We start from the raw sequence: 27015 nt of genomic DNA, 5'->3' as shown, positions 1-27015 counted from the left end.
TGCTCCTTCTTTCAGAGCGCCCAGTGCTGCACCATTCACTGCCAGCACAATTTAGGTTCTGCTTGTCAGTCTTACTGACACTGAGCTTATCGCAGTAGCTGCAACATTTAGCAAGCCTCAAACATTGGCAAACACTTTTAGGATTAATTTCCACCAATTTCCCAGAAGCCATGTGCATGTAGCAGACATGTAACCACATGCAAACCAAGGTCTCCTCGTTAGCCAGTTGCTGCATGACTGCTGTGCCAGAAAACTTCTTCAGGCAAACAAGTCTCTTGCCACCCAACACTTCTGCCCACAGTGGAAGTTCAGGCAGATGCTTTAACCTCTCCCAGTATATCCACAGCAGGTCCATTACAGCAGACACTTCTTCCTCTAGGGAAAGCAGTTACACTGTGCAGCTGCTATGCTGTTGATGAGACTAGGTCTGTCATGAAGAGACTGAGATGGAGTTACCTACCCTCTTCTGAAGTTACTCGCTGAAATAAGGAGTTGGGAAAAGATCAGCCAGGTCCTCAGTTCTCTCTATAGTTTTTGCATTATAGTCACCATTCCAAGTTTCTTACATTATGGAATCTGAAGACTTTTTCTCCATGAGCAGAAATACCCTCCTAGGAATTCGGAAATTAAGTTCTGGGAATTTTATTGGCAAATTTAATTAATTTATGCTTAATGTTTGCATACACTATTTGCTGTAGCTGTTTGCTAAGAAAATATTTATTAGGATTGGAAATTTAACATAATAAATCAAACACTTAACATTCACCGGACTTCAAACATAGATATAAAATACCTTACAAAAATTTTTAATGGAATTACACAAAGCAAATGCACAGGGTTTGTCTGTTTCTACACTGAATTAATCCCAAGCCAAAACAAAAAAACAACCCCCAAAAGATCACAAAAAAAGGCATGATAAACTGCATTTTTGTCATTGTTGCACTGCTATGTAATAAGCCCTTTTTACAAATGTTTACTCAATGTTAAAAAAAATCAATTAAAAATATATTCCATCTAACAGAACTATTGGATTAACAGCTGAATTTTAACTGACTTTACATCATGAAATTCTATTAATAGAGGTACCTTAGTCACTTAGTTTAAAATATGGAGAGTAGAGATAGAAAAAAATTAACCTTTAGTAGTCTTTAATATAAAATGCACTAAATTTTCCAAAATAAGATTACGACACACTAGTGCCAATTTATGCTGACAAAAGCTGATATCAGCTTCTTTCTAACTAAAATTAATTTCACAAAACCTTTATATATTACATGAATATTCAAGTAAACTATTTAAAAGATTTAAAAATGCAAAAACTGAATGATACAGTGTTTAAAAGAGATTGTTAATTTGGGAATGCTGTCATGTCCAACTATATATATTTATAGATATATTTTTTAGTTTTAAAACCATCATGATACTACCTGATATTGCAAGAAATCTCTGTCATTAACATTTGATACTTTTCAATGCATAACTTCTTAAGAAAGTTATAAGGATTTAATAGATCACTGTTTCTCTGTGACACTGAATCACCTTACTGGCATCCCTTTGTAAAGTGCTGGGTAACAGCCAAATTACATCAGATTTAAATGGATTTAAATGGAGATGATGGTGCTCAGTGTCTTAGAAAAAAAAAATCACCATTAAATGCTATAATCAAACAATAAAATAAAAAACCAAGTTCAGCTGAGTAGCATGTGTGTTCACCAGTGTCAAATCTCTAAAAAAACCCTGAAAGACTAACAACATATTTCTTGCAGGCTGCATCCTTTCTGTCCATCAGCTGCAAGGACATAAAAAAATTCTATTCATGATTCAAACACTGGACACCTTCTCTGGTTGAAAGCGAGTTGTTCACTAGTTTTGGTCAAGTGGCTTTTGGGAAACTTTCAGAGCAAAATAACCCAGCAACAGGAAATTGGAATGGAAAATGCCAACCATGCACAGTTACATTACTGCAGGAATTGAGTAACACATGCAAGACAAAGTCAGAACATAGCAAAGAAGCAATGGTTAAGAAGTTAGTAAAGTTTTCACAGTGTTTCATACAGCCTTTTACTTTAACACAAGTGCATCACTTACCACCACTACTGCTCAGACATTTTAAACATCTCTTGGCCATGCAGATCATTTTGAGAAGAAAACAGCAAATTACACATCTTAGGCATTTTTAGACATTAAGTACAACTTATAATTTTATTTTTATATTCAGTCTTATCAAACAGATGTTTTCAAGTTATGTTCATTCTAAGTGTTGGGCTTTAACATTCCTTCCAATTTTGTTGGATCCTGAGCACTAAATGCCCAAAGAACTGGCCAAATACACAAAGCTAACCTTTTTTCAAATAGCCAAGCTATTACACGACTAGAGGATATATAGGGAATTTCTTGTTGGCACTCCTAAATTTCTTCTTTTCTAACCTTGAGATGATCCTAACCTTGAGATTGTTTTGTTCAGTTGTTCACATAAATCTTTGCCTCCTGGAAACATTACTCTACTTAGGTGATTCGTGAAGAAGTAAAACTAGACTCAAGAACATCACTGACTTTTTTTTTTCCTCTGTCCAAAGAAGAAAATACACATTTTTTTCCCCATTTGGCAAATTCTATTTGACGCCACATCACCACCACTCAACATTAACTCATACAACAGAGACTTACTCCACTGTCAGACACAGCAGGGGAAAAATGTCCAGAGGATAAATGGGAGGCTCTTTATCAGATATAATTGCTTGCTCATAAGGAGAGAATCCAGCTTCCCCTTTGTTATTCTTTCATAAATTAATAATTTGTTAAAATCATAGTCACAAGAATTTTAGCTATTACACAAAATTCAAGTTTAAAAAGAAAACAAGAATAAATTAGTTACAGCCTTGTAAACAATTGCTCATTTATGTAACATACTTGGGGGAAAAATCCTCTATATAATAAATCAGACAGTACAAGGCACACATCACACTTAAGAATTCAAAGTGATAAAACCAGCAGATGCCTTCATCTCCTTTGTTCGCTGGTGTAATTGTGCTATAGACACTGTAAAAATATGTAGATTTTTGTTTACATTACAGTCATTTGAAAATATTTCATGACTGTGCTTTTTCTGGCAAAGTATTTGTGCTATTTTACAGTACAGTATGATCTGAAGCTCTTGGAATGAATCTTCTCAAATGTTCTCTACAAAGCTGCCAGGGAAAAGGCCAGTCTTTCCATTTCGTTGCAGAGTGCCTTTGAACCAGCCATCCTCACGCTTCTTGTGGACAAAAACAATGTCACCTTCCTTAAGTTCAAGTTCTGCTTCGCTCTGAGGAGGATAGGATACCACAACCCTGTACCTGTGTAATTAGAAAAAAAAAAGCACCTTCATTTAGGTTTTTTTTTTTTTTTGCCCCCCTATCCCCCATATCTTTTTTTTAACCCAATACTTTAAAAAATATTTCTGTGCCCGTTGAAGCTTATGAACACAGGAAACTGTCTGGAACTGTTTGTTGAGTATGTAAAAACTTAAAAGTATGTATTGAACAGATAATAACAATAGCAATGTAATAAATTTAAAGCAAATTCATGCATCTTCTATGATTTTTTTTACCAAGATGCCTGTAAAATACAGACAATGGTTGAATAACAGGAGAAAATTATAAACATTTTTTCCAATATAAATTTGCAGACTCTTTCATTCATTGTGATTTAGCAAGAATCAAAGCATTCACAGCAGTAGCTAGGCATAATTTTACAAGTGTCTGTTTAATTTCTTATTATTCCAGAGATGGCACTTAAGGAAAGTGAAAGAACAAAAGGAGGAAACCAACAAAACCTATACATTTGATTTGCTGTTTTAAATAATTTTCATTTTCCTTAGAAACTCTTCAATTTAGAACATATTCTTTGAACACAGCTGCTCAACTTGTGTACTACTATGTTAAAAACTACTTTCAACTCAATTTCTTAAGCAGTTGGCATGAAGTGTATTTTTTGAGTCTCTCACAGTAAAATCACTTTTTAAATATGAGTGCATTAAAAAGAGGCTACGCTTTTCTGTTTTTAACATGCATAACACCACTCAATATCTTCTTCCACAGCTTCACAGCAACATAACACTTTATTACTTCATAGATTAAGGTAACTATTATCTTAAAAAGCTTAAAATAATTTATTCTTTTAACAGATTAAAATAAATGAACAATCCGATGAAAAGACAAAGTAACAGGATATAGTCTAGTAAAGGATGGAATGGCAGTTGTAGCTCAATACACACATAATAAAACAAGTTATAATTCTGTAATATTGAAGCAGAGAAAGATACTGTGTTATAGTAGAATGTTTTGCTTAAGAATATATGAAACAAAAATTCTGTCCATACAATAAAAAATAGTCAGAAAAGAGTAGCAGCACTTTGTAAATAATTGAAGTATCTTAGGAAATAAGCATAAATATAGCAAAACATATTTGGACTTAATTAGTTGTCAAATGTTATTTATTAGTGACTTATAAGCCATGACTTTGTTTCAGTGATGGCAATCCCCAGATTTCAGAGCACGGGAATTATTAGATTCATGCTTCAAAAAAGCTACCAAGCCAATTACAAGATTTATTATTGTGCAGCTCCAGAATGCCCTGCATCCAACCTAGACCTGCACTAACTTCTGCTTTGGGCAGCCTGGGTTTTAATGCTGACTTAGGAAGTGAGAACCAAATATTTTTAATAGACTGTAAGTTAAATTGAGACTGTAAAGTTTTTGAGTTAAAACAACAGCCTTTACTCAGGCAGGACAAGGGCAAGATAGTGAAGCATAAAGAACTGCAATAAAGCTATGAAGAGCTCCTACTGTTGTAAACAAGCAGGTTGCTTTCAGGCTGAAAATTAACCAGCACACTTCACAGTCTGTTAAAAAAATGAGTTTCAAGAAAGAATATCTGCCTGCCTCATCTTGCAGTCTGTCAAACACTGCCTTGTAATTGTTTGACTTGAAATATGCTTGGTTTTAGTTTCTAATTCTGTCTGTCAGTAACCTCTATGCTCCCCTGAATTGACAGACAAGTCTGTTCCCTGCTGCTGCTTGCTCCCATCTTCTCTTTGTCCTCCCTAGAGGATCACCAGCTAGCACAGAAAGAATTGTCCCGAGCTTTCCATACAGTATCCAACAACCTCTGCAGTAATTTGGTACTTCTTGTTAAATTTTAGTTTCCCAACTATTTTGATATTCATCTTAAAATCTAGTGTCTAAAACAGAGCAAAATAATGCTGGTTTTAAGGTTATTTTAGTGTATTTTTCAACTTTTAATGAGAAGAAACCTATCAGGCTTTGCACCTGTAAATCACGTGTCCTTCAAAATTTCTGCTACATTTTACAAATCCTATTTGCCCAAAGAGAGGTGATCAGACCCAGACCCATCACATATTCACACAGCTGTCTATCCAGATCACCCTGGATTAACTATGGAACAAAAACTATTTTTCCATTACTTATTTCATCATCTACAATATATTGCCAAAACTACAAATTTCATGCAGAACAAAAAGCTTATCCTTCAGCTCAAAAGTTCATTGCAAGGTCCCTGAAGAAAACTAATTATATTTACTAAGCATGACCTATGTTTTGGAAGAACATGTTCATTCCCACATGTTTGAATCTTCGAAAACACTTCCTTGTTTGTCTTCCTATTCAGTATTTGCAAATATTTTCAATGACTGAAAGTCAAATTTATAGATCTTTCGTGGTCACCTAATATTTTACATGCACCAAATCTGTACAACTATGAGGTTTTTCCTTTCTTTTATTTTTCTTTGATTGTCTTATAACATTTTTCATTAATTTTTACAAATATTATCCTAATTATTTTTAATCAGCTAGTGACCAAATGTAAATACTATAAAAATAAAGGTACTTTAGCTTCCCAGAAGTAGCCAATATATTTGCCACTGGTTGTCTGCTGATATTCTTAATGAGTCTGGTTATATCCCACAATGCTTTTGCTTTGCATTCATGAATTTATTTTTTATTTTGAAGAGGGTGGTGGTCTGTCTTCACATTTCTCCATTCTGCTTTTCATTTTTAATATTAGCATGTCTCACACTTTTTCAGTAAGATGGAAAAGATTCTATCTTTCATGTGTTTCTCCATTTCTTTGTTGCTTCTGTTTCACTGGACACAAAATACTGCTTTTATTCCTACCTAATTGTGGTTAGCTTTTGGACAATTATTTGTGGTTTTTCTGATCAAATAGTGGATAATAATACTTTCTCACATGCAGAAGATTTTAGCTGAGAGAAACACAGAAAGCTGCAATTACTACCATTACACAAGTTAAACAAATAATTATTACTCAGCTTCTTAATTTAGCTTTTTTCCTTGCCCTTAGAATTTTTAATTTCCAACTCAAGTGTGCCCTACTGTTGTGCAGATCTTGTGCCTTCTGAGTGGGTGCCTTGCTCCTACAGATCACCAATGCCCATTGAGGGCAGAGTAATACTCAGCATTTAATTACCAGCATTAAATGGTGCCAGATGTGGCAAGGCTTGCTGCCCTGTAAAGCCACTGGCCCACTCACTGGGAGCAGATGTTACACCAGTCATTTTGTGGCAGATGAAACTACTTAGGGTCACTTTAATCACAGAACAAAATTACTGCTTTTCTTTCACTGTAACTGGATGAAAGATTCATTTTATAATTTAGGATATGCAGTGATGCATATTTAGTTTCAACTTCAAGTCTCTAACACCATTATGGAGCGCTGGGTAGTTTATTATTACAATGCTGTATATTTACTGTAAAATTTCAGGCTATTTAAGCAATATTTCCTCTGAAAGAGAAAGCTCATGAAAAGAGCTTGAAGTTTTGTTTTAGCTTATATGGAAAAAGTAAACTCCTCAGATAACTAAATTCCTGTATATTCATAGCATAGCATGTCTCACTCTGGGAATTGCAGGGAATTGGGTGTATCTTTGTAAAGAAAACACAATGATCTTTGGCCTTGTCAGCAATGCATCAATATAAGAAATCACCCCAAAACAACCTGGGTACTGGCTGGAGAATCAGCAGAAATGAATGAGCCTCACTGCAAAGTCTCAGGTGACTGTAATTCTCTAAACTGGAATTCTACAGTTACACTGTAATCTGTGCCTGGAATTGTGGGATGTAAAAGCAGAATAATCCTAGCAGGAGATTTCACTGTTCTTCGGCATTTTTTTTTGAGCTTATCCTCATGAATATTTCCCTCCCCAACTCAAATTTTCACTGAAGATGCCACATGATTCTTACCCCCCACATTTTCCAGACTGCTGAAGAATAATCAACGGTTATCAAGTACTTCGAAGACATTGAGTACAATGTAAATTTTAAGTATTATTAACCATCATATTTTAAGAAATTCAGCCAAAGGAAATGTGCAAGGGCACATTAGCAGGAAAAAAAAATTAACACTGTCCTGAAAAGAATAAAGGGAACTCAGATGTCTAAATACACTGACAAAAATGTAACAATTCTGCATGACTACTGAGAATTATCTTGTAGCAATGCATCTTCAGTAGCACTTATCACTTAAATAATAGTAAGGATAGAGAGAATGTTTGAGTATATGTTATTCACTAGATCAATAAAAATATATACCATCATTTTCTGTAAGTAGTTCTGAGAAAAAAAATTTTCACCATGGAAGTGAAAAAACTACTTTTTGTGATGATAGAAAGAGCTTTACGCTAATATGCACTGGTTATGCCAGAATGAGTTTAATATTATTTTCAAAATGAATTTAATATTATTTTCACATCCAAAGCATAAAAACATATTATTGTGCCAAACAGACTTATGATAATGTGAAAATGAATGATATTATTCTAAAAGAAGAGTCCTTCAGGTTTTATTTTCCACATATAAATGTAAATCTAGTTCACAAATTCAGTATGAAATAGAACTCTCCTGCAAGGAAATTGTGTAGGAACAGATAAAACCTTTTAAAAATATTAGAGGTATGACAGAAGTGAACTAAAAGACAAGCAGAAAGTTATATACTGTCTGGATTTTAAGACACGGGTGTAGCTTAAGATAGTGGACTTCTGGAAGTGCTCACACACCATGAATTAATAGCATCAAAACAAAGTCTACAACAGTCAGCTTCCATCAGTTCAGTCCTAGAGCTGTTACTATTGTAACTCTACTATTTTTCCTCTGTACACCACACAATCCTGTAGCTGCTGCAAAAGAAATCCTATAACACTCCTCATACTGCTTGTCTGCTACCACAAAAAATAAAATATCTTGTAGTTAGAAAAATTCCACTTCCTTCACGTTCTACTGAGGACTTGAAACTGGAAAAACTATAGGTGGATACAAAAGTCACAGAACGTTAAGCAGCTGCCCGTCAGTGTGGGAGCCCAGACATCTGTATGCCTTTCAGACTCACTTGCCAGAGCACAGAGGCCGCCCTAGAGCCTGTGTGGATGCAAAGCCATGGGGCATTCAGGCAGTAAAAGTATCTTTGCAAAAGCTCAAGAAATCAAATATTAAGAAGCCTACACATAGATAAATTAAGGTCTCGTTCTCTATATATTTAGGTTGGCAGTTATACACTGCTAATAATCGGGACTAACTCTTAAGTGCAAGAACATAATGTGCTTCTGTTTTGAAAAATAGGAGGCCTCTTCTGTTTACCAGACCTTTGATCATCACATGAGTGTCTATTCATTCAAAAACTTTAAAAGTAACATGAAAAGTAAACAAATATAAATACAAATATTGGTTGATAAGACTTGTTAAAAATAAGTTTTATCTTGCTATAAAGTCTCAGCATTCTGAAGCAGTTCTAACACACACTACAAATGTCAGAGAAGAGGTTTTTTCTTGGTCAGCCCAAGTGTGGCTGTTGGGATCATTTACCTTTCGCACACAAGAGGCCTGGATTCATTGAGGAGCGGCCCCAGCGAGGAGCAGGGCTGGCGCGGTGGCGGGGCGATGGGGACAGGCGCATCCAGGGCGGCGGCTTTGCGGTGCAGCCCCTCCTGGGCCAGCGCAGGGCCCTCGCCGTCGCCGGGACAGGAGCCGGCCTTGCCGTGGGCGCCGGCCGAGGGCAGCTCCGGCCCCACCGCGCCCTGCAGCGCCAGCTCGGCCGCCGCCTGCTCGGCCTCCAGGGTGGGCGACGCTGGAGGGGACGGCCGAGGCTTGCGTTTAGTGGATGCTCCAGAAAGTAGTTTCAGCAAACCTTTTTTTTCTTTCTGTAAACCAAAAGCAGTGCCCCGTTTTAGAACAAAGCTCTCCCATAAAGAGTTGAACATTTCCATCTGATAGATGACATCATGCTCAGAGAGGACTTGGTAAATTACGAGGACATACTTGACATTAGAGAGATGATGAAAACTAGAAAAAGAAAACTATTAACATTCTAAAGAGAAAAACAGCAAGTAATTTAGATCATAAACTAGCTAAGTCCTTCCACTTTGTTAGGTTAAAGTTTAACTTTAATTGAAATGGCTCTGTCACAAAAGGTTGTATAGATAAACGAGTGAGGAGATTATATTACAGAAATCTATGAAGTAACATATTTCATTAACATGGATGTTTCTAGGAAGACAAAGAATCAATTCAAACCAAGCAGAGAAAAAAGTCTACTCTGGAAGCTGCTGTTTAGGTAAGTTTCTTTTATTTATCCTTCTTTAGTAATGGAAGACCTTCATGATCTAACAAAAATTCGCCCCAAGGGGAATGCATTGTGTTCTGCTGCTCCGCTAAAGGGGAGGATTGTAAACATTCTTTTTGCTTGTCCAGACAAGAATCCCTGAAGACTATTACCTAGCCTGAAGAGAATTATTTAAGTAGCTTTTGTGTTTCTTGTATTTTTTTTTAAAGGTGTGGCAGTGTTCTTCTTACCAACCCTTTGACTGAGTGGATTTAATGCTTATGAGAAGTGCCAGATTGTAAGCCCTGGAGACAAAAATAATATTTAACCATAGACAGAGAAAAGAAAGAGCAATGAGCAAGTTTCTTGATAGTCTGGGATGCAGTGGATTTAGTGAATAAAATCCTCAGTCCCTTTTGTAAGTCTCCAATAACACAGAGCCATTTCAGCAACAATGTGCTGTCTAGCAAATGTCAAAGATAAAAAGAAACTCAGAGGAATTAAAACAATTCTGTATTAGCATAATTCACCTTAAACTACAAGTACATTTTCTCTAAGGGCACCTCAGTCTGGTTTCAATGTCTATGGCTAAAGTAATTTAAAAATAAAATTCAAGGCACATCCATTCAACAATAATAAAAAAAGTAACTAAAAAGTGGCTGAATTAGCGTGCAGTTTAAAATCTTCATAAACTTCACGAATGAGTACATGTGGTTGAAGAGTAGTAAGGTTAAGTCTAAAATATTTGAGATATAAAGATAGTTGTCACAAGGAGACAAAGTTTCCTAACTACATCACAACTATGAAACAAAATCAATTACAAAGCTAGAAGAATTTTTCTGACAACAGTATAATCACATGGGTTGGTGAACACTGAGAATGAGTTGACACACATAGGAAATACTTCAAATAGAAGGAAGGAAAGCAGAATCTACACACTCCACTGTCCTACATTTAGAGAAGATGGTTATGTGCATTCTTTCTTTGTCCAATAAACACTGCTGGAAATGTGTTTCAGCAATGTATCTCAGTGTGCCTGCTTAATTAGAAAGGTAACCTAAAAGAATTCTGATTTTAATTTTATTTTGCTAGAATGAAATTTTTGCATTCCTGCAAGTTCATGTGTTTTTTTTTAGGCTGTGTTTTTAAATTTCTTAGAAGATTGTATGATGAAAATAGGAGAGTTCAAGGGAACGATTTTATTCTCTACCCACCTTGCCATCCTTGTCTGTTTTACTGACAGCAGCACTTCCACCAGCTGTTAAAGCACTCTCTGGAGATGCAGGAGCTCCAGGGTGAGTGTTTGCAGTTTTTCCACTGATATCTCCCTCCAAAGATGAAGCAGCAATGTTAGGAGAATTCAGAGAAGCTGCTGTACATGCCAGTGGGATGGTTGAGCGGTTCACATTCACAGCTGTGACATAAGCAGCAGTATTTGGAAGCTGGGGCTGGAGCTGCTGGGAGGCAACAGAGTGGTGGGGAATGATCACAGCTGCAGGAATAAGGCAGGATGGATTTTGTGCTTGTATGGGTGTGACTGCTGCCGTAGGTCTTTCTTGACTATGTGAGGCAACTGGAATAAAAGAATGAAATGTGAGAGTTCACCTTTTCACGACACACACAAAGTGAGGTGCAGTTTATGTGTTACAGCTAATCAATCACGAGAAGTTTTCTTTTTACCTTTTAAACTTCCATTTATACTGCTATAATGACATGATACACACCACCAAATCTATTTCACCCAAATAAAGCAGTTGCATGTGCTACCCTACTTGCACCAGTATGCAACAGAATAACAGCACTGCAGCTTCTCTGTTGTGGAGAAATCCAAGCTGCTAAGTCAAATGCTTCCCATACAGACAGATGCAAAGTGAAGATTACACTTAAATACCTAAGAGCTAGCTAAATACTGCCTGGAACTTGTTTGCTCCTTTTAATACCACATGTAGTTGTCAGGACATATAAAGCAAAGTAGGAAGAAACACACCTTACAGAAGCTGCTAAAAATATAATTAGATTGTTTCCCTAAGCTATTCACAAAATCCATAACAGATTTTATAGGTCTTTCAAACAACAAGCACAGTGGCCATTATTGCTGTGAGTGCTTTCTCTGAAAATGTAAGCTATTGTCTCTTGGGATGTTTAAATATAGAAAGTGGATTTACTCATACCCCTGTGAAATAAAAGGAACATCTACACTGGAAGCTGGAGAATAGCACAGGGCTGAATATATTAACCTGGGATGCAGTGCAAAGCTGGAAGCTCAGAGCTTTGCATGAACTAATTTATTCCTTCCAAGAAGTAACACTGCTGGTAAAGTCTTGTGGTCAATCATATATGCACGCTGTTAGACCATTTCAACAGTTTGGGCATCTCTGCACCATTGGGTGGTATGAAATGCAGACATACCAAACAATATGAGCCAAAATTTAGCACCCAGTGCAGCACGTCTCTCCTTCAAATACTTTGAAACTTTCCATCTAAGAAGGAGTCATCCCTGTAGCTTGGTGCATGTGCATCTCAATTTTATCAATTTTTGATTTTTCAGACACTAATAGAGTTTCAGACTTATTTTAAGTGAAATCCTGGAACCAAACCTCCAGCACTTGCTCTCTTCATTCTGCTTTCTACAAATGCCTCTGGTAATTTGGTTAGATTGCAGCAACGGTGTACTAGCGAAGACTAAAGGTCTCAAATTTTATATAACAATTCTACAGTATTTTACCCAATTGCAATCTATGCAGTGAGAAACACAATTTCTTTCTTTTTTATTTTAAAAAAGGCACATTACTTATATACTATGTCTAATTTCTTGATAACCTCTTCTTCTGTAGCTGACCCTTCCCAACTCTTGAGTAGCATGAACATTTTAAAAGAAAGGTAAGGAGATTATAGAAAGACTTTTTTTGGTCAAAAACAATTATTAATGCTGGCTTTTGTTCATGAGACAACATCAGTTTTCCAAGAAGTAGCTGCTATTCTTCAAGATATGTCTACATTCATATGCAATTTATGTATGACAAGCATGGAAGAGCTTTCTGGTTTTGTTTTCTTATTGCTGATGGAATTGATAGGAAAAATGCTTCAAGTCACCCTGTTTTGATAGAGATTATCCTTTAATGAAATTTCTGCCTAATGAAATAAGCAGAATATAAGTTTTCCTTATAGGGCCTACCAATCAAAGGATGCATACTCCCTCAGCAAAGGTGATGTCAAGCAGTGTCTCACTCTGGTCATTTGAAGAATGGTCCTTGAAGCCCTGAGCTAAACTGAAGCTGAAGCCCTGCATTAACCTGTGAAGCCTCACCCAAAAATTAACACTCAGCAAATGTGCTAAAGAAAGGTCAAGAGGATCATATTTCAGATGTTTACTACAAAGTTCTCTGTAACATTTGAACATAAAGTAGCCATTATTGCTTCAGTGCTCAGGTCCTTATAAGGGACAGATCTGTATTGGTACTAAGAGCACACCTTTGCACAATCCAATGTTAAGTTCTCTCTGATGAGAATCCAGTCCCTTTGGATTTGTCATTTTGGACCTGAAAAGTCAGTGGGAAGTATGTTGTCACATTTTCAGCTGAATGGAAGTGTAAAAGCTTATTCATCTTGACAGCGGTGCAGAGATGCAGGGACAGAAAGGCCTCTGGAGCCCACAGGAGATTTCTCCTTTGTGTTGTCACTTGCAAGCTCCTAGGCAGCTCAAAAGAAGGCTTTAGAGTAAAAACCACCTGTGCCTACAAGGCAGGAAAGTACAGATGCTTTGCTTAGTTTCTCCTAGCAGTTGCCAGCAGCAGCTGGTTATTTTTATTTAAAGGCAAAGAATAAATGTGTTACAGAGGACTAACACACCTGCTCCAGCTTCAGATCAGACTGGAGGAAGATGAGGCCAATTAAGGAAATAAAATAACTAGAGACATATATACATGTCCTACCTTCAAAAGCAAACCTGGTGCTGACATCTGAACATGCACAGGGTGTTTTAGGAGATGCATGACTCTGAAAAGTGGGCTAATCCATGAATCTTGAGCCTATAAGAAATAACCCTTCTTATGGGGATAACAGAGCATACTGTTACCATTTTTTGCTTTCTCTTTTGCTCTGTCAATGAGAATCCTGTGATTAAAAAAACCCCTTTTGTCATGACGCTCAGTCAGGAGATCACAGACCCTAAATTCAAGGCTGGAAGGGGCAACACTGGGATAGTCTGAAATAGGAGTTTTCCTTTTTTTCTTCTTCTTTTGAGGCCCTTGAAGCAACTGGAACAGATTCGGCTCCAGTTGTGTGGTATTTTCTTAGTCTGGCAAATCCACAGAGGAGTGCATGGATTTGTCAAACAAAAATCTCTTGAAAACACCACTATCAATCTTTTTGGATCTGCATTTAAATAACAAGAAGGCATGTTTCACTATGATGTGGCCTGCCCCAGACAGTAAATGATGAGTTACAACTTTCAGAAATACAGAATTTTATTACATAGATCATATGAACCTTGAAGCCAGTATAGCCTTAGTGTTTCAGAGTCAAAGCTGAAAGAAGTTGCAGTCAAGGTTAGAGAACAAACTGGAATGCCTAAGAACCAACCCTGAGCCAGAGACCTGAAAAGGAACACTAAAGATATTCAAAAATGTTAGAAGATAAGTTAAAAGTGAATGCTAAATTAGAGCACTCTGTAGCTCGTGTGCAGTTAATACACAAAAAATAAGCTATGACTCAGATGTTCTTATCACTTTTATTACTATATGAATTGCATATGAGTGGGAAAGCTCAAATAATGTCCCCATCCTAGATATTGCTGGAAAAACAAAACAAAAAAAAATTTCACCTGAAGTACTTGCATATAAATTTCCAATAGTGGGAGTATGTACGTACACACGGTTGCTTAGAGGAGAATAATAAAAGATCTAACAAGTCAGACTGTCATTTCAGAAAACATCCAACTCTAAATAATGATATTAGGAAAAGCTTTAAAAAACCTCAGCAGATACTTACACAGACCCTCACTCGAGTTATTTGTCAAGATGGACTCTACAGGTTGTCTACCACAGGTCACAAATTTTGGTTTTTTTTTTTTACCTGTTCTAACTGCATTTCGGGCCTGGTTGACTGTCATTTGTCCTGTCACGTGCATAAGGACCTTGGTTTGTGGACTGGTTTGGATATGTGCTGCAGAAACCACTGCTGTGGGCACTGTGCTGGAGTTCACTGCCACACCATTCCCCTGGAGCTTCTGGGATGTTCCACTAGCAGTGGAAGGGCTGACCATAGTCACCACTCGTCCTGTTTGGCCAGCAGTAGACATGGGAACTTTAGTTTGTGATGCACTTGTCACTGTCCTGCCAAAATTTAAAGCAAACAATAGAACACAACTGAAAAAAATTAGCTAGTTACTAAAACCCACAGGTCTTCTATTATGCAATTGTAGCATTTACAAGAACAGAATAATTTTGGATTCGAAACTAGCTAAACTATTTAGACACTTGTATAATACTGTACCTTGTAACTGGAGCCACATAATTTCCAGGAAAAACACCAATCTTGCTTGTATGCATGGAAGTTCCCTTGAACCAGCCATCCTGGCAGCGTTCAAACACCAGGAACATTTCTCCTTTCCGCAGTTCCAGTTCATCTTCTTTTCGAGGAGTGTAGGGGTAGATAGCAATATACCTAAAAGACAGGAAAAGAGATGCAAATGATAAAACTAAAACAGTTCAAAACATCACTTGTGTTTTCTGGCACAGAGAATTCAGTCAGAGATGAGAAGGCATGGCAGAAATGGCTGTGATAATCCATCACGCCATTACAATATTAAAACAGATGTTATGGTAATGTTATGGGGAAACAATGACAGTTAGGAATATCCTCTGAAGTGTACTTTAATGGAACGCAAAAGACTTGTAATAGAACTGTCCATCCTCTTAATTAAGTTAGTGATCTTAATTAAGTAGGTGTTTATCAACTGCACATCCCAGTTTATCCCACTTTTCTTTCCCTACACCTGCTTCTTGTATCTCTTACACATTGTGACACATCCATTTCTTTTGTATTTGGAGCACTGGGGAGAATGTAGAGGTTCTGATAGCTGGGAGTGAAAGATCAGTGTCAGAACTACATTTCAAACTCCAAACTGGAAGCTCCTGTGCAAACTTCAGTGCAAAAGAAAAAGATGCATGATTAGAAAATTAAGTCTATGGGTAAGGTGGTTAGCAGCTAACTCACTTGTGAAGTTTATTTCCTTTTATGTTTTCTAAGCAACACTAAAGCATAATACAGTGCATTTGAAATCATATTGAGAGGTGAGAAACATTTGAATATTTGCATTTTTTCTTTAAAAAAAAATCTTAGGAAAAAAAGTTTTTAGAAAAACTAAGGCTCCTGTAGTTGCATCTTGGAATGTCCCTAGGGAAATTTTCAAATAGGGCTGCACAGTTCTCTATTATTAGAAAGTGATACTGTTTTAACCACCATAGTGTTCTATTTTCTGTCACATTTGAACCTAAAAAAACCATCTGAACCATATATACAATTATTGACCCAGGCCTATGGAAAACAGGATTCCAATAAATCTCATTTTATCTAAAATGTGCTTTTCACAAGAGGTAGCCAATTAAGTAGATGGCTAGACCCCATTTATGAAAAAGGATCCACAGTTACTTGCAGTGCTAGTCTTTCCCACTCCCCTTGTAAACCCAAGGGCAAAAAAGTGGCTTTAGAAAACATTTTTTCATCAAAGTATTCCTCTTGTGCACAGTAACAATAGCATTAATTGCATGCTTCTCCTTTTTGCATTACATTTTTATTCCTAGCTGTCCACCCAAGAAACTTTGCAATGCCTACAGAAATCCTTTAAAGGCAAGATAGGTACCCACAGCAAGCAATACATTCATTTTAAAGGCAACACATAAAGGCAACGCTGGCAGCAGAAGGCTTCACTGATACATGATTCAGCAGCGATCTACAAAGCCACATACACTGGAAACTCTATGGAAAAGCAATTGATCTGCTTTAATTGATGTTCATTAACTTCCCTTTTAGTTAATTTATTCCAAATTTAATTAGTATCCTCATATAGAGCAACTCTTTGAAGACATAAGATGGGAGTAAATGAAATGGGAACTTGATGAACTGCACTAGGTGCAATAATCCATAAGCAATGTTAAAAGGCTTAATACCAAGAAACAGCCCAAATCCAGATGCACCTGCTATACAAGAAGGGTGCTTTTTTGGAGTGGGAGGAAGCCTGGTGGGACAACATAAAAGAACAGAACAAAACCAGTCCTTATTCAAACTTGTCCCATTAGATAGTTCAGCATCTCCTGAATTTTACATTTTCTTTTATCATTCTTATTCCCCATGCTGCACATAAAGAGGTTTTCAAGAAGAAATATGTTGCTAGCAACACATGTTAATATACCAAATATTTTCACCCGAAAGGATGACGCACGTTTGCTTGTATTGCAAGTGTGAAGACATAATGCTAACTAACAGCTTTCTGCCTTCATTCCTAATTGCCACCCACTAATTAAGTGCACTGTAGAATCTTCAGTCAAATTTCAATTGCAACTGACACAAGTAGTCTGACAGTAACATGTTAACAGTCTAAATTAAATACAGCACTTTCTGTGTTTTGGCATAAATTATTCCATATGAGAATAGCCTTTTCATACCATACATAATGGAAAACATTGAATAAATTCACTCCAGTGAAATGACACTTTTGAGTTATCCAGTATTCAGTGCTAACGCAAGGATTCATTCATCTTCTCCATGATAAATATTTTATATTTTTGAAGTGAGTTCTTTCTGTACACAGCAACAGCTGATTATATTTAGCTAAGACATAAACAATGTTCAGTATGGGGCCTGTTTGGGGATATCACCTTTCTGCATGCTTTTTTTCTAAGTTGCATGCTTGGCTTTTTGGCAATTCCAGCAGAACAGAGCCAGCTGCCGTGCTAAACTACAGGTGAAGTTAGGGATCTCATTCCATTTTTCTGACTGGGGAAAAGTTTCAGTTTTACTCACACACTTGGACGAGTTTGCTGTCGTAAATGTGCCACTTGGTCAGTTGATCCTGATGCAGACCTTTGTATGACACTTGTAGACTGAGGTCCAGAAGTGGCCGATGCAATGATTGCAGCAGACAAGAGAGGTGGTGGCGGAAGTGGGGGATTCATATTCTGATTATATAAGAACAGAAAAAATAGCAACAGATGATCAATATTGTTTGAGGAGTTCAATTATCTGGGAAAAAAAAAAAAGCATGATATTCTAAAGAAGTGGAAAAAAGCAACTGAGTCCAGTATTGCTTTACCTACTGTTACAATATGGAGCATTAGCTTTGTCTCTATTTCTCTTTTTTTCAGTTTTGGCAGCTAATTAAGCAAATGACAAGTAACTTCTCAGCACAGGAAAAATGGTGTTTCTAGTTATAACATGTTTAGGATAGGGCTCAACAAAAATTCAGAAGCCTTCCAGGAGGTAGATTTTGCATCCTGCTGCTGACTGTACTTCATAACATGATTATTTTTGTAACCTGAAGCTGAAACATAATATACAATTCAGCTGCAGTGCACCCAAAAGCACCCCTTCTGGGGGAAATTTTCTTTTGACGCATGGGTTACAAAAGCAAGCACAATATGAGACCACAATCACTGAGTTATTGTTACCTCTTTCTCCTATTCTTCTAGTTGAAAGAGTTAGCTTTTGAAATTCAGTATTATCAAGATTGGTAATCTTTAACAAATACCCCAGTTAAAAGGCACCACAGATCATAATGGGGGTCCTGCCTACAGACTTCTGTGCATTTTAGAATCAATGGAGCAATTGTTACCTTCTGCTCTGTAAGGCCCCAGACAATTCTTCAGGACCTTGTGTACTGACACTCCTGGGAAAAGGCACTCACAAAAGGCAAGCTTTTCCTCCCCCCACTTCCAAAAATAACTATTTGTGTTACAACACACACAAAAGGAGTAATAAAAAACCTCCTACCTTTGAAAAAGTGAAACTGAATTAATTTCAAACATAATCTTCCTAAAACCTACAGAACTAGAATATTAATTAACAAAATATCCTGAAGTAGTGCCTGGCACTTCCAACACATCAGCATATAAATGCACAGCATTATATTATCAGTTTGGAAAATATATAATTGAAAGTAATTTTAATTGCCCTCAAACACTTCACTTCTAAAGGGTTTTGCCCTTTTTTGTCTGTTTTTCCAAACAAAAACCTATATGGAAACTAAGTTTTAGTTCTACACTGTGTGATTATTACTTTGCTGCATTTGGTGAGAATGTTAATAAAAAGATAGCTCTTTAAACCTGTTGTACACTGCCAAGTCACAGTAAAGAACTGCATAATTAAAGACTTTCAAATCAAGATAAAACTGATCAACTCTTACAGTGTTTCAGTCAAAATTGTTACGCCTAGCTATGGTAGTGAAATATTCCTATTTTATTTAAAGCTTTTTTCTGGTCATATATTAACACGTTCTTAAAACCAAACAGGCCTTTTGTACCCAACACTAAACAGAAATGACCTGCTGGAGAAACATCACTGAGAGCTTTGATACCTATAGTTGTTTTTTTTTTTTTTTTTACAAAAATGACAATTGCATTTGCTTCAAATTCTACCCAACAATTTTTTAAAGTATCCAGATAATTCACACCAAAATACCTACATTTCTCTCTCAGCTGTTTTACAGCTTAAGTTACTTGTCCCTCCCAGTTAGACATTCAACAAATGTCTTAGTTGAATCCAAGCTGAATGTGAGCATCTTTCATGCAACCTATCAATAGAATATCAATTTAAATCTTTTTTTAGGCAACTAGATTTCTTTATATATGGTAGAACTTGTAAATCCACATTAGGAGATGATTAGTTGTAATTCTTTAAAATTAAACCTATTCATGCTCAATATCAAGGCTGTCACGGTTCCATACTTCCTGCATCTCTAAAGATGCTGAGCACTGCATTTTATTAATTTGAACACATAATATACCCTGAAGCTTTAGCTGCAATAGACACCTTCACAGCTCTATTTTATTCTGCTTCATTCAGACTCTCACCATGTCTATCAATACGGTAATGAGACCAGCAGTGAGCCACAGCACAATTAAACGCCCAAAGACTTGGCACGAAATCTGAATAAACTACTTGATAGACTTTAGAGGACTAACACTCCATAGCTTGCACTGCTACAACTTGGTAAAATAGATCCAAATGATCTAGCCAATTTTTAAAAAGTTTTCTGGCATGTAACCATTTTTCTAGCTGTTGAGAAACACACCTACCTCCAGGGCACTTGCTAGTTTTGATGGTTCCCATAGTCAACATTCCATGAAAGAATATACACAAACCACATGTGATTCAATAAAGTATGCTCAGCAATAACTAAGAGTATTTTAGTTAGGTGAGGGGAAAAAAATGAATGCTTCTTCAACTACTTTTCAGACACCAGGTGTACTTTCCAGAGTATAAACCAGCAAATAAGTGATAAATTATTTTTTTTAATTGGAAGATGAAAAATTACATGATTTGATAATTAATGTCTGTTACAACTTCAAAAAGTATCTATAGTCATGCTCTAGAAACGCATGCATATTACTAAATGTCAATATAATTAGACTGCATTCCCATATCAGTTAATTGAAGATCAGTAATCATCTAACTCAAAGAATAATAAAAGGCACAGCAGTGGAAAAGAATATTCATTAATAGTCTTCATTCCCACAATGTCTAGGAAAAAATATATGGCTTGCAAAATTCCCTGAGGGCTAACAAATTAAGGCTTATGTTTAACAAAATTGCTAAACTATACATTATCAAAAACAGGTCTCTCATACAAAACCTCATTGTTTCTTCCTGCTGCTTCCTCTTCACAACAAAAGCTGATTTGAATTTTAGTTGATTAAAATTAGGAAAATTCTTATTAAAACCTCCTGACTTACACTATTGAACTTAAACTGGAACTACATAAAAGAGCTAAATGTCATTAGTGTATTATATAACCCCCACAGCTTGTGCCTCATTAATAATAATTCAAACTACCCTGTATTCTTCAACATAAAGAGCAATTTCTCTTTTGTGCATGAGAGAACAAGACCAGAAAAATTAGGTATCTTTTAATTTTTGAAACTTTCAGCACATAACTGAATGCAAATCATCCAAATATAGACCAACTCTTTCTGCTAGCTAAGTGCACACACCAAGACACCAGTTCAAAATCAACATTTCCAATCTGTAGAAGTAGCAGTATAGACATCTAGATTGACTGCAATCCAAAACACTTTTCAATTCTCAAGAGACTGTAAAGGCAGACTGAAAGGAAAATAAGTTATCTCTTGTTGTTAGATTGTTTTTCTGCTGCTGCTTTTGAATGTAATTCTAACTTTGCTGTGGCACATTTCATTTTTTTTCCCATATCATGGCTCAAAAGACATATTTTAAGATTATTTTCCAGTAAAATCTATGGCAATCTCCTTCATAAGATAACTACGTTATAAATTACATCCCAGAATTTCCTTCCAAGTGAAGGAGCCTTTCATAATTGTACGTGCATATTTTCACCCAAGAGCTGCTGAACTTGACATCTGTTATTTATATTTTGCAAAGAACTTTAAATATACTAAACACCTACAAATTTCAAAAATGCCAGTGGCCAAGATAAGCAGACCAATTAATGCCCTAATTAAGGGTAAAGCTGTGGTTGGAAGTCCCAAAGAACAGTGCAAGAGATAATATCACAGCCAAAAGCTCTGTCTGTGAGAAGCCTGTCTCAGTTCATAGCTTCTTCAATTTCAAAGAATAAAACCTCAAAACACAAGCCAAGAATTAATGCTGTTGTCTAAAGAACTGCTGATGCAAAATAAAACTTTGAAATAAATTATCACAAGTTTTCTGAGGGAAAATTAAAATTTGCTTAAACGATAGAAGCAGTAGAGAGCATATATGGTCACTTGACAAGAATACTCTCATTCCTAAAGCTTATTTGTGTCAATTTTGGCTGAAACTTTGTAAATTATTTACTTCATACAATATTGGGTACCAACGAGCATCTACAAGACATTATGGACAAAATAAAATTAATACAATTGGCATTTTTGAACAACCAGAGCAACCTAAAAAACTAAAATACAATCCTATACATGTATACAGATAAAAGAGTCACAGACTCCCTTGGGCTAGGAAATAATTCCAACTGTCTTAGAGAAACTTGTTAGACAACAAGACAGCTCAAAATTATCTCCTGCTGATAATAAAAATGCCATCTTTCTTACAGGAGATAAGAGAAGACACTAACTTTTCCTTGCTTTGAGATTCAGGACAGATAAATGTAGCAACGATGTACAAATTCAGAATTACTGTAAAGGAATATACTATTCTGTTCTTCAGTGATGGGTAATCATGCTCATCCTCTCAGATTTCTTTTTTCTCCCTTAATCTGAGTTTAGCATTATATAAAAGAAGTATAAACACCTTGCTTTCAATGAACTATTACTTTCAATGGTGTTATAAACATCAAAATGACTGATAGGAAGGACATCAAACAAAGTACCTTCATCCTAAAGAAAAACTCATCCTGTTCCCATACAATTTCCTTCTCAGCTGCTTAATATTCAGAAATTAAGAAAAAAGCTAAAGGGAGAAACTTAAAGAAATACAGGAATTTCTACTTACAAAAGCAAAAAAATAAAAGAGCAAAAGGACTCAAGCCAACCCCTTCTAATGTATTAAACATATCACAATTGTTCCACAACTTAAAATTAACACTCAGAATGTCAGGAAGGGTATTTCCAGAAGGAAAACATCTAGAGAAACAAGTACATCAATTTCTCTCTTGACTGTTCAGAACTATTTTGCACATTCTAAAATGAAAACAAGAGCTGGTGAAGCAAGAGGAGAAGTGTAAGTAAGAGATATACCCCACAGTCTGTGACTTTACAAACTGCATTATCATCTAATATCATCTATCATAAGAGAACACAGGAATAACCTGACTCTAATCTGAGCTGCAAGCTTGCATTTTAGTCATGCTGAAAACAAGTCAAGAAGAAATAGAACATGATGTACTTTTAAAGAGGGTGGCAGAGAATAATTCATGTTACCAATGGGAATTATATGCCTAATTGGAAAAATAAGCAGGAACATGTTTATCACAAAGAGAAAGTAGCACCCCAAGATACGGGACAATCAATGGCAGGAGTTTCTCTACATGCTGATTTAGCACTGCAATTTAATTCCTGTGAATGCCCATGGTGAGATTGCCTTTGAACAAGCTTAAGCAAATAAAGCACCCGAGGTGGTTTAGTGACTTTGCACCACCACCAAACCAAAGTATTTTTCCATGTTGGCATCAAATAAAGAACTCCTGACTCTTAATAACAAACAGAAGTGTTTGTTATTGAGAGCAAAAGAAAAAAGCAGCTTCTGACAGAACTTCTGAAATTATGCATTGAATGCTGTCTGCTCAATCCTCTCCAAAACTTGAGTATCTCATAAATCAAATCAATTACTCAATGTTTGCAGCATATATGTTAGCTGGGCTTGAATTCTGCTAAACAGCACCTAGGGTGATTCTGTTTGCTCAGTTCCCACAGGTATTTTCTGAAGGACAGGATGAAAGAAGAATAAAAGACTAAGTGGATTAGTATATAAGCAGCTAATTGTTTCTAGTATAAGCTGTACACCTTATAGGCAAAAAAAGACCCGAGGGTCCTTCCTGGTGGACACAAACAACAGTCCACAATGTACACATGTTGCCCAGAGAGATTGTGAAGTTTCCATCCTTGGAAACTTCACATTCAAAAGCTATTTGGACACTGTCCTGAGGAACTGGCTCTAGGTGGCCTTGCTTGAGCAGGGGAAGTTACACTAGACAACCTCAAGAGGCCTTTCTAAACTCATCTGCTCCATGACATTAAAATATGAACCTAAATATAATGAGATTATTAACTGTTTCCAGATTAGCATTAATTTAACAGGAGGATTACACAGATAATCCACAGATTGAAGGAGTCAACAATTTAACCACAGTAAGACAAAGCATAGCTACAACTCAATCTGCCTTACTCAGTAAAGCAGGGCAAAAGCACATGGTCCATATAACTGTCAATAATAAAGTCATCTGTCTGAAGAGCAAAGAATGTGAAATACATTTACTTCAGTGAGAGCAGTTACTAGTTCACAAGATGATGAAAATTTGTGGCATCAGGCTTGATATTTAGCTAAACATAAACTTTATGCTACATTCAGGCAAATATTCAAGATATAAAAACCAGGCTAAAAAGGTAAACGGGATATACTATCAATATCTTCTTTACTGAAAAAGACTGTGCAGTATTGCACCCACTTGTGGCATGTGCCACCATGTATGTACCATGCCAAAAGGAAGTACTGGAGATCATTCAGAAAACAACAGCATCATAATTTAAAGGACTGAAAACTGTAACTTGAGTTACAAAGAAAGCTGTCAAAAAGCAACCAAGCCACACAGAAGCATTTTTGTAAACAACAGAAAGTTCATACCAGAAGACAGACAATTGTGTCTTATATTTTGCAGACAAATGTGTAAAATTATACAAATGCCAAAAGTTGAAAACAAAACTAGACCTATTTAGCAGCAAGGCTATTCATCATATTTTACTTGGTTTAAAGACTTCAAGGATAGACACCTAAAGACGATCAAGTCTCTGGGTTTTTTGTTTGGCTTGTTTGGTTGGTTTTATGAAGTGAAGATCTATTATTCAACTGTGCCCCACCCCTTAAAAATGAAGGGCACAATTTTAGACTGAACAAACTTAATTTCAAGAACTTTAAATAAAGTCACATTAAGATCCCTTAAAGATCTCTGAAAACTGGTATCCACAATCCTTATTGCATTAAGGCTCTGATGAGTACAGTATGATATATGTCATTCCACAGTTTTTCTAACATAAGCATAGGAAACTAAGGAATTCCAGCAGGTTTTAAAATGAAATGCTGCACTTTTTGAAGGAAACGTCATGTTATTTGTTCAAATATAACAACATTACAATGCATTTCTTCCTTTAAAAGATGGCCATTTACTACATGTTTTCCTATTGATCGCCAAGAACCTAACTTCAAAATGCTAGACGTGTTCTTCATCTGCCACAGGTGTACATGCAACTAAAATCACCTTACTTAATGAGGAGGCGGCAGACTTTTGAAGTTATTTCAGATAATCTTGAAAATCTTCAGTAAGACAAACACCTGGCAGCTGTGGTCCCAAGTTGATGTTTTTTGTACGAATCTGCTTGCTTTCCCACACTTCCCCCCCAGCATAACCTCTCTACTCATGCTTAAAAGAAAGACTGTTCTGGAAGGAAGTGTGCTTCTCATGTTTACTAAGGATAAATTACAAAGGAAAGCTGGAGAAATGGATATACATGACAAGATGTAAACATTTTAGCAATAAGGTGATGCTGTTGAGGCAGGATGGGAATGAAATTACTCCACTTCAGAAGGCTGTGAATAGAATTCTGATTTATTTTAAAATGCATCGCTCTTTATACAGAGCTTCATGTAAGACTAACTATATCGGTTCTGAAGTGAAAACATCGTACACCATTGGTGCACAGTGCATGACGCACAGTGGCAGAACTTAACTATAAATAATGTGAACAACAAGAGAGATAAAGAACCTTATTTACATTCTTCTCTAGCACTTTCTCAGGCTTCTGCCTGGTTAGAAACTCTCCATTTCTCTCTTTGACTGAATCTGAGACCAGCAATAGGGCTTTTGCTACAGTTAAATTAATACCATTATTTATCACACAGACACAATTCCCATAGAACCATCATTTCAAATCAGTATATTGGAACTTGAGAAAAAAAATACTGTACAAGACAAAAGAAAAATGGGAAGACTGAGTTTTCTTAAGCAGTACTTACACCAAGAGCAGCTTGGTAGGTAACTTCCGAGGGGAAGGTGAAGGAAGGCCCTGTTGTGACTGGGCTGCTGGGGGGTGGAGTCACAATCAGCCCTGTAGTGCCAATATGAACCTGGAAGAGAAAAAAAGGGTCAGTTCTGTGTAGTTTAGTAACAGCTAGTTTTGACAGAGCTGTAAGCTTCATGGTCAAAACCACCAGTATTCTACTCTTTGTAACCTTAACCTAGTTTTAGTTAGACACTCGCATAAACACTGTTGGATCACGCTGCTCACCTTTTTTTTGCTGACATTTATCAATCTTTGGATTTACACTGAACCAGCTATGTAAAACACACTTTTAACCAGTGTCAGCTTGTTTTTTTAAATTTTTTTTTTCCCATAAAAGGCTGCCAGATCCCTAAGATGTGCAAATAAAGCACATTTATGTACTCAGGTAAAAAATCACCAATATACCTCTTGGGCTTCATTGCTCTCTTCCCAAAGTGTAATCACTATATGAAACAGCCAATTTTTTACAAACTGCTGAACAAATAAATAAAGTCAGATAAATATTTCTACTTACCACAACCAGATTAATATGCTAGATTTCTGGAATTTGTATAATCTTTGAGTTGAATATTTTACTTTTATAGCATGCACTTTATTAATATTAATTATTATATTCAATTTAGAAAAATCAAGAAATTAAATCACTCCAGTTTCTAGTTTCCACAGTTTAATAAAAATCTTTGTTGCACTCTAGAATATAACAACTGAAAAAAAAACTAGTCTACAACACCAAAATTATTTGCTATCATATAAGAAAAGTTAGAAAATATTTTACTTAAAATATATATTTTCTCTTATTTTCTTATATTCATATTTTTTCTATATTTTCTTATATTTACTCATGTTGGAAGATAAGTTTTTTCAAAGTGTATATTTATTATTAATTAGACATAATTAATCCCTTGACATAAGTAGTCTGACAAGATCAGAAGCCTTTATAGCTATAGCTGATGTCATGTGAATTACCTGAGAGGGAGCGCTACAGGACAGCCCCGTCAGCTCACTTATGCGGGCTGCTGCTGTTGGGTTGCTGGAGCTGATGAGGACAGGAGGACTGATTTCCATGGAGTGGCGATTCTGAGAAGACTGAGAAGCCTTGTTGGACATGGTGAGGGAGGTAAAAGAGTGTCGTTTTTTGGTGTTTTTCTTAGTATCGGTGTGCTTTTGGGTTGAATTGTTGTGGGCTGCCCCAGAGGTGCCTTCACCAGAGTCAACAGCAGAACCTGAGGGCTTGTCCAGTTCTATCAGCTGTTTGGCTGCTGTGTTAAACTACAAAAACCAGTAACATGTTAGTATTATTTTATTTATAAAAGTTACCTGAATGTAAAAAACCCACCTCTTTTTTTCATAAGATAATTTCAACCATGCAACCTAAAACTCTGGCATACCAACCTAGTCTACAAATCTGTCAGTAGAGAGTGACAAATCATTCTCTACAAACTCA

The 27015-nt window shown here is 36.3% G+C and overlaps 1 protein-coding gene across 4 annotated transcripts in view; it reads right to left on the bottom strand.

Annotated features, from left to right (window-relative positions):
* Window positions 1-699: 699 nt before the first annotated feature.
* Window positions 700-27015, bottom strand: part of SH3RF1 (SH3 domain containing ring finger 1) — an 83711-nt gene continuing 57395 nt past the window's right edge. For all 4 annotated transcript variants that reach the window (XM_030271383.4, XM_072928411.1, XM_002186952.6 and 1 more), the window contains exons 5-12: window positions 26538-26840; window positions 25525-25635; window positions 17635-17789; window positions 15106-15276; window positions 14686-14945; window positions 10827-11185; window positions 8877-9211; window positions 700-3338 (exon numbers count right to left, since the gene is read on the bottom strand). In XM_030271383.4, the coding sequence (XP_030127243.4) occupies window positions 3170-3338; window positions 8877-9211; window positions 10827-11185; window positions 14686-14945; window positions 15106-15276; window positions 17635-17789; window positions 25525-25635; window positions 26538-26840 (1863 nt within the window). In that variant the 3' untranslated portion in view covers window positions 700-3169. The remainder of the gene's footprint in view (window positions 3339-8876; window positions 9212-10826; window positions 11186-14685; window positions 14946-15105; window positions 15277-17634; window positions 17790-25524; window positions 25636-26537; window positions 26841-27015) is intronic.

This window comes from Taeniopygia guttata, chromosome 4, assembly GCF_048771995.1.
Source record: "Taeniopygia guttata chromosome 4, bTaeGut7.mat, whole genome shotgun sequence".
Lineage (NCBI taxonomy): Eukaryota > Metazoa > Chordata > Aves > Passeriformes > Estrildidae > Taeniopygia > Taeniopygia guttata.
This window is presented reverse-complemented; position numbering and strand designations above follow the sequence as displayed.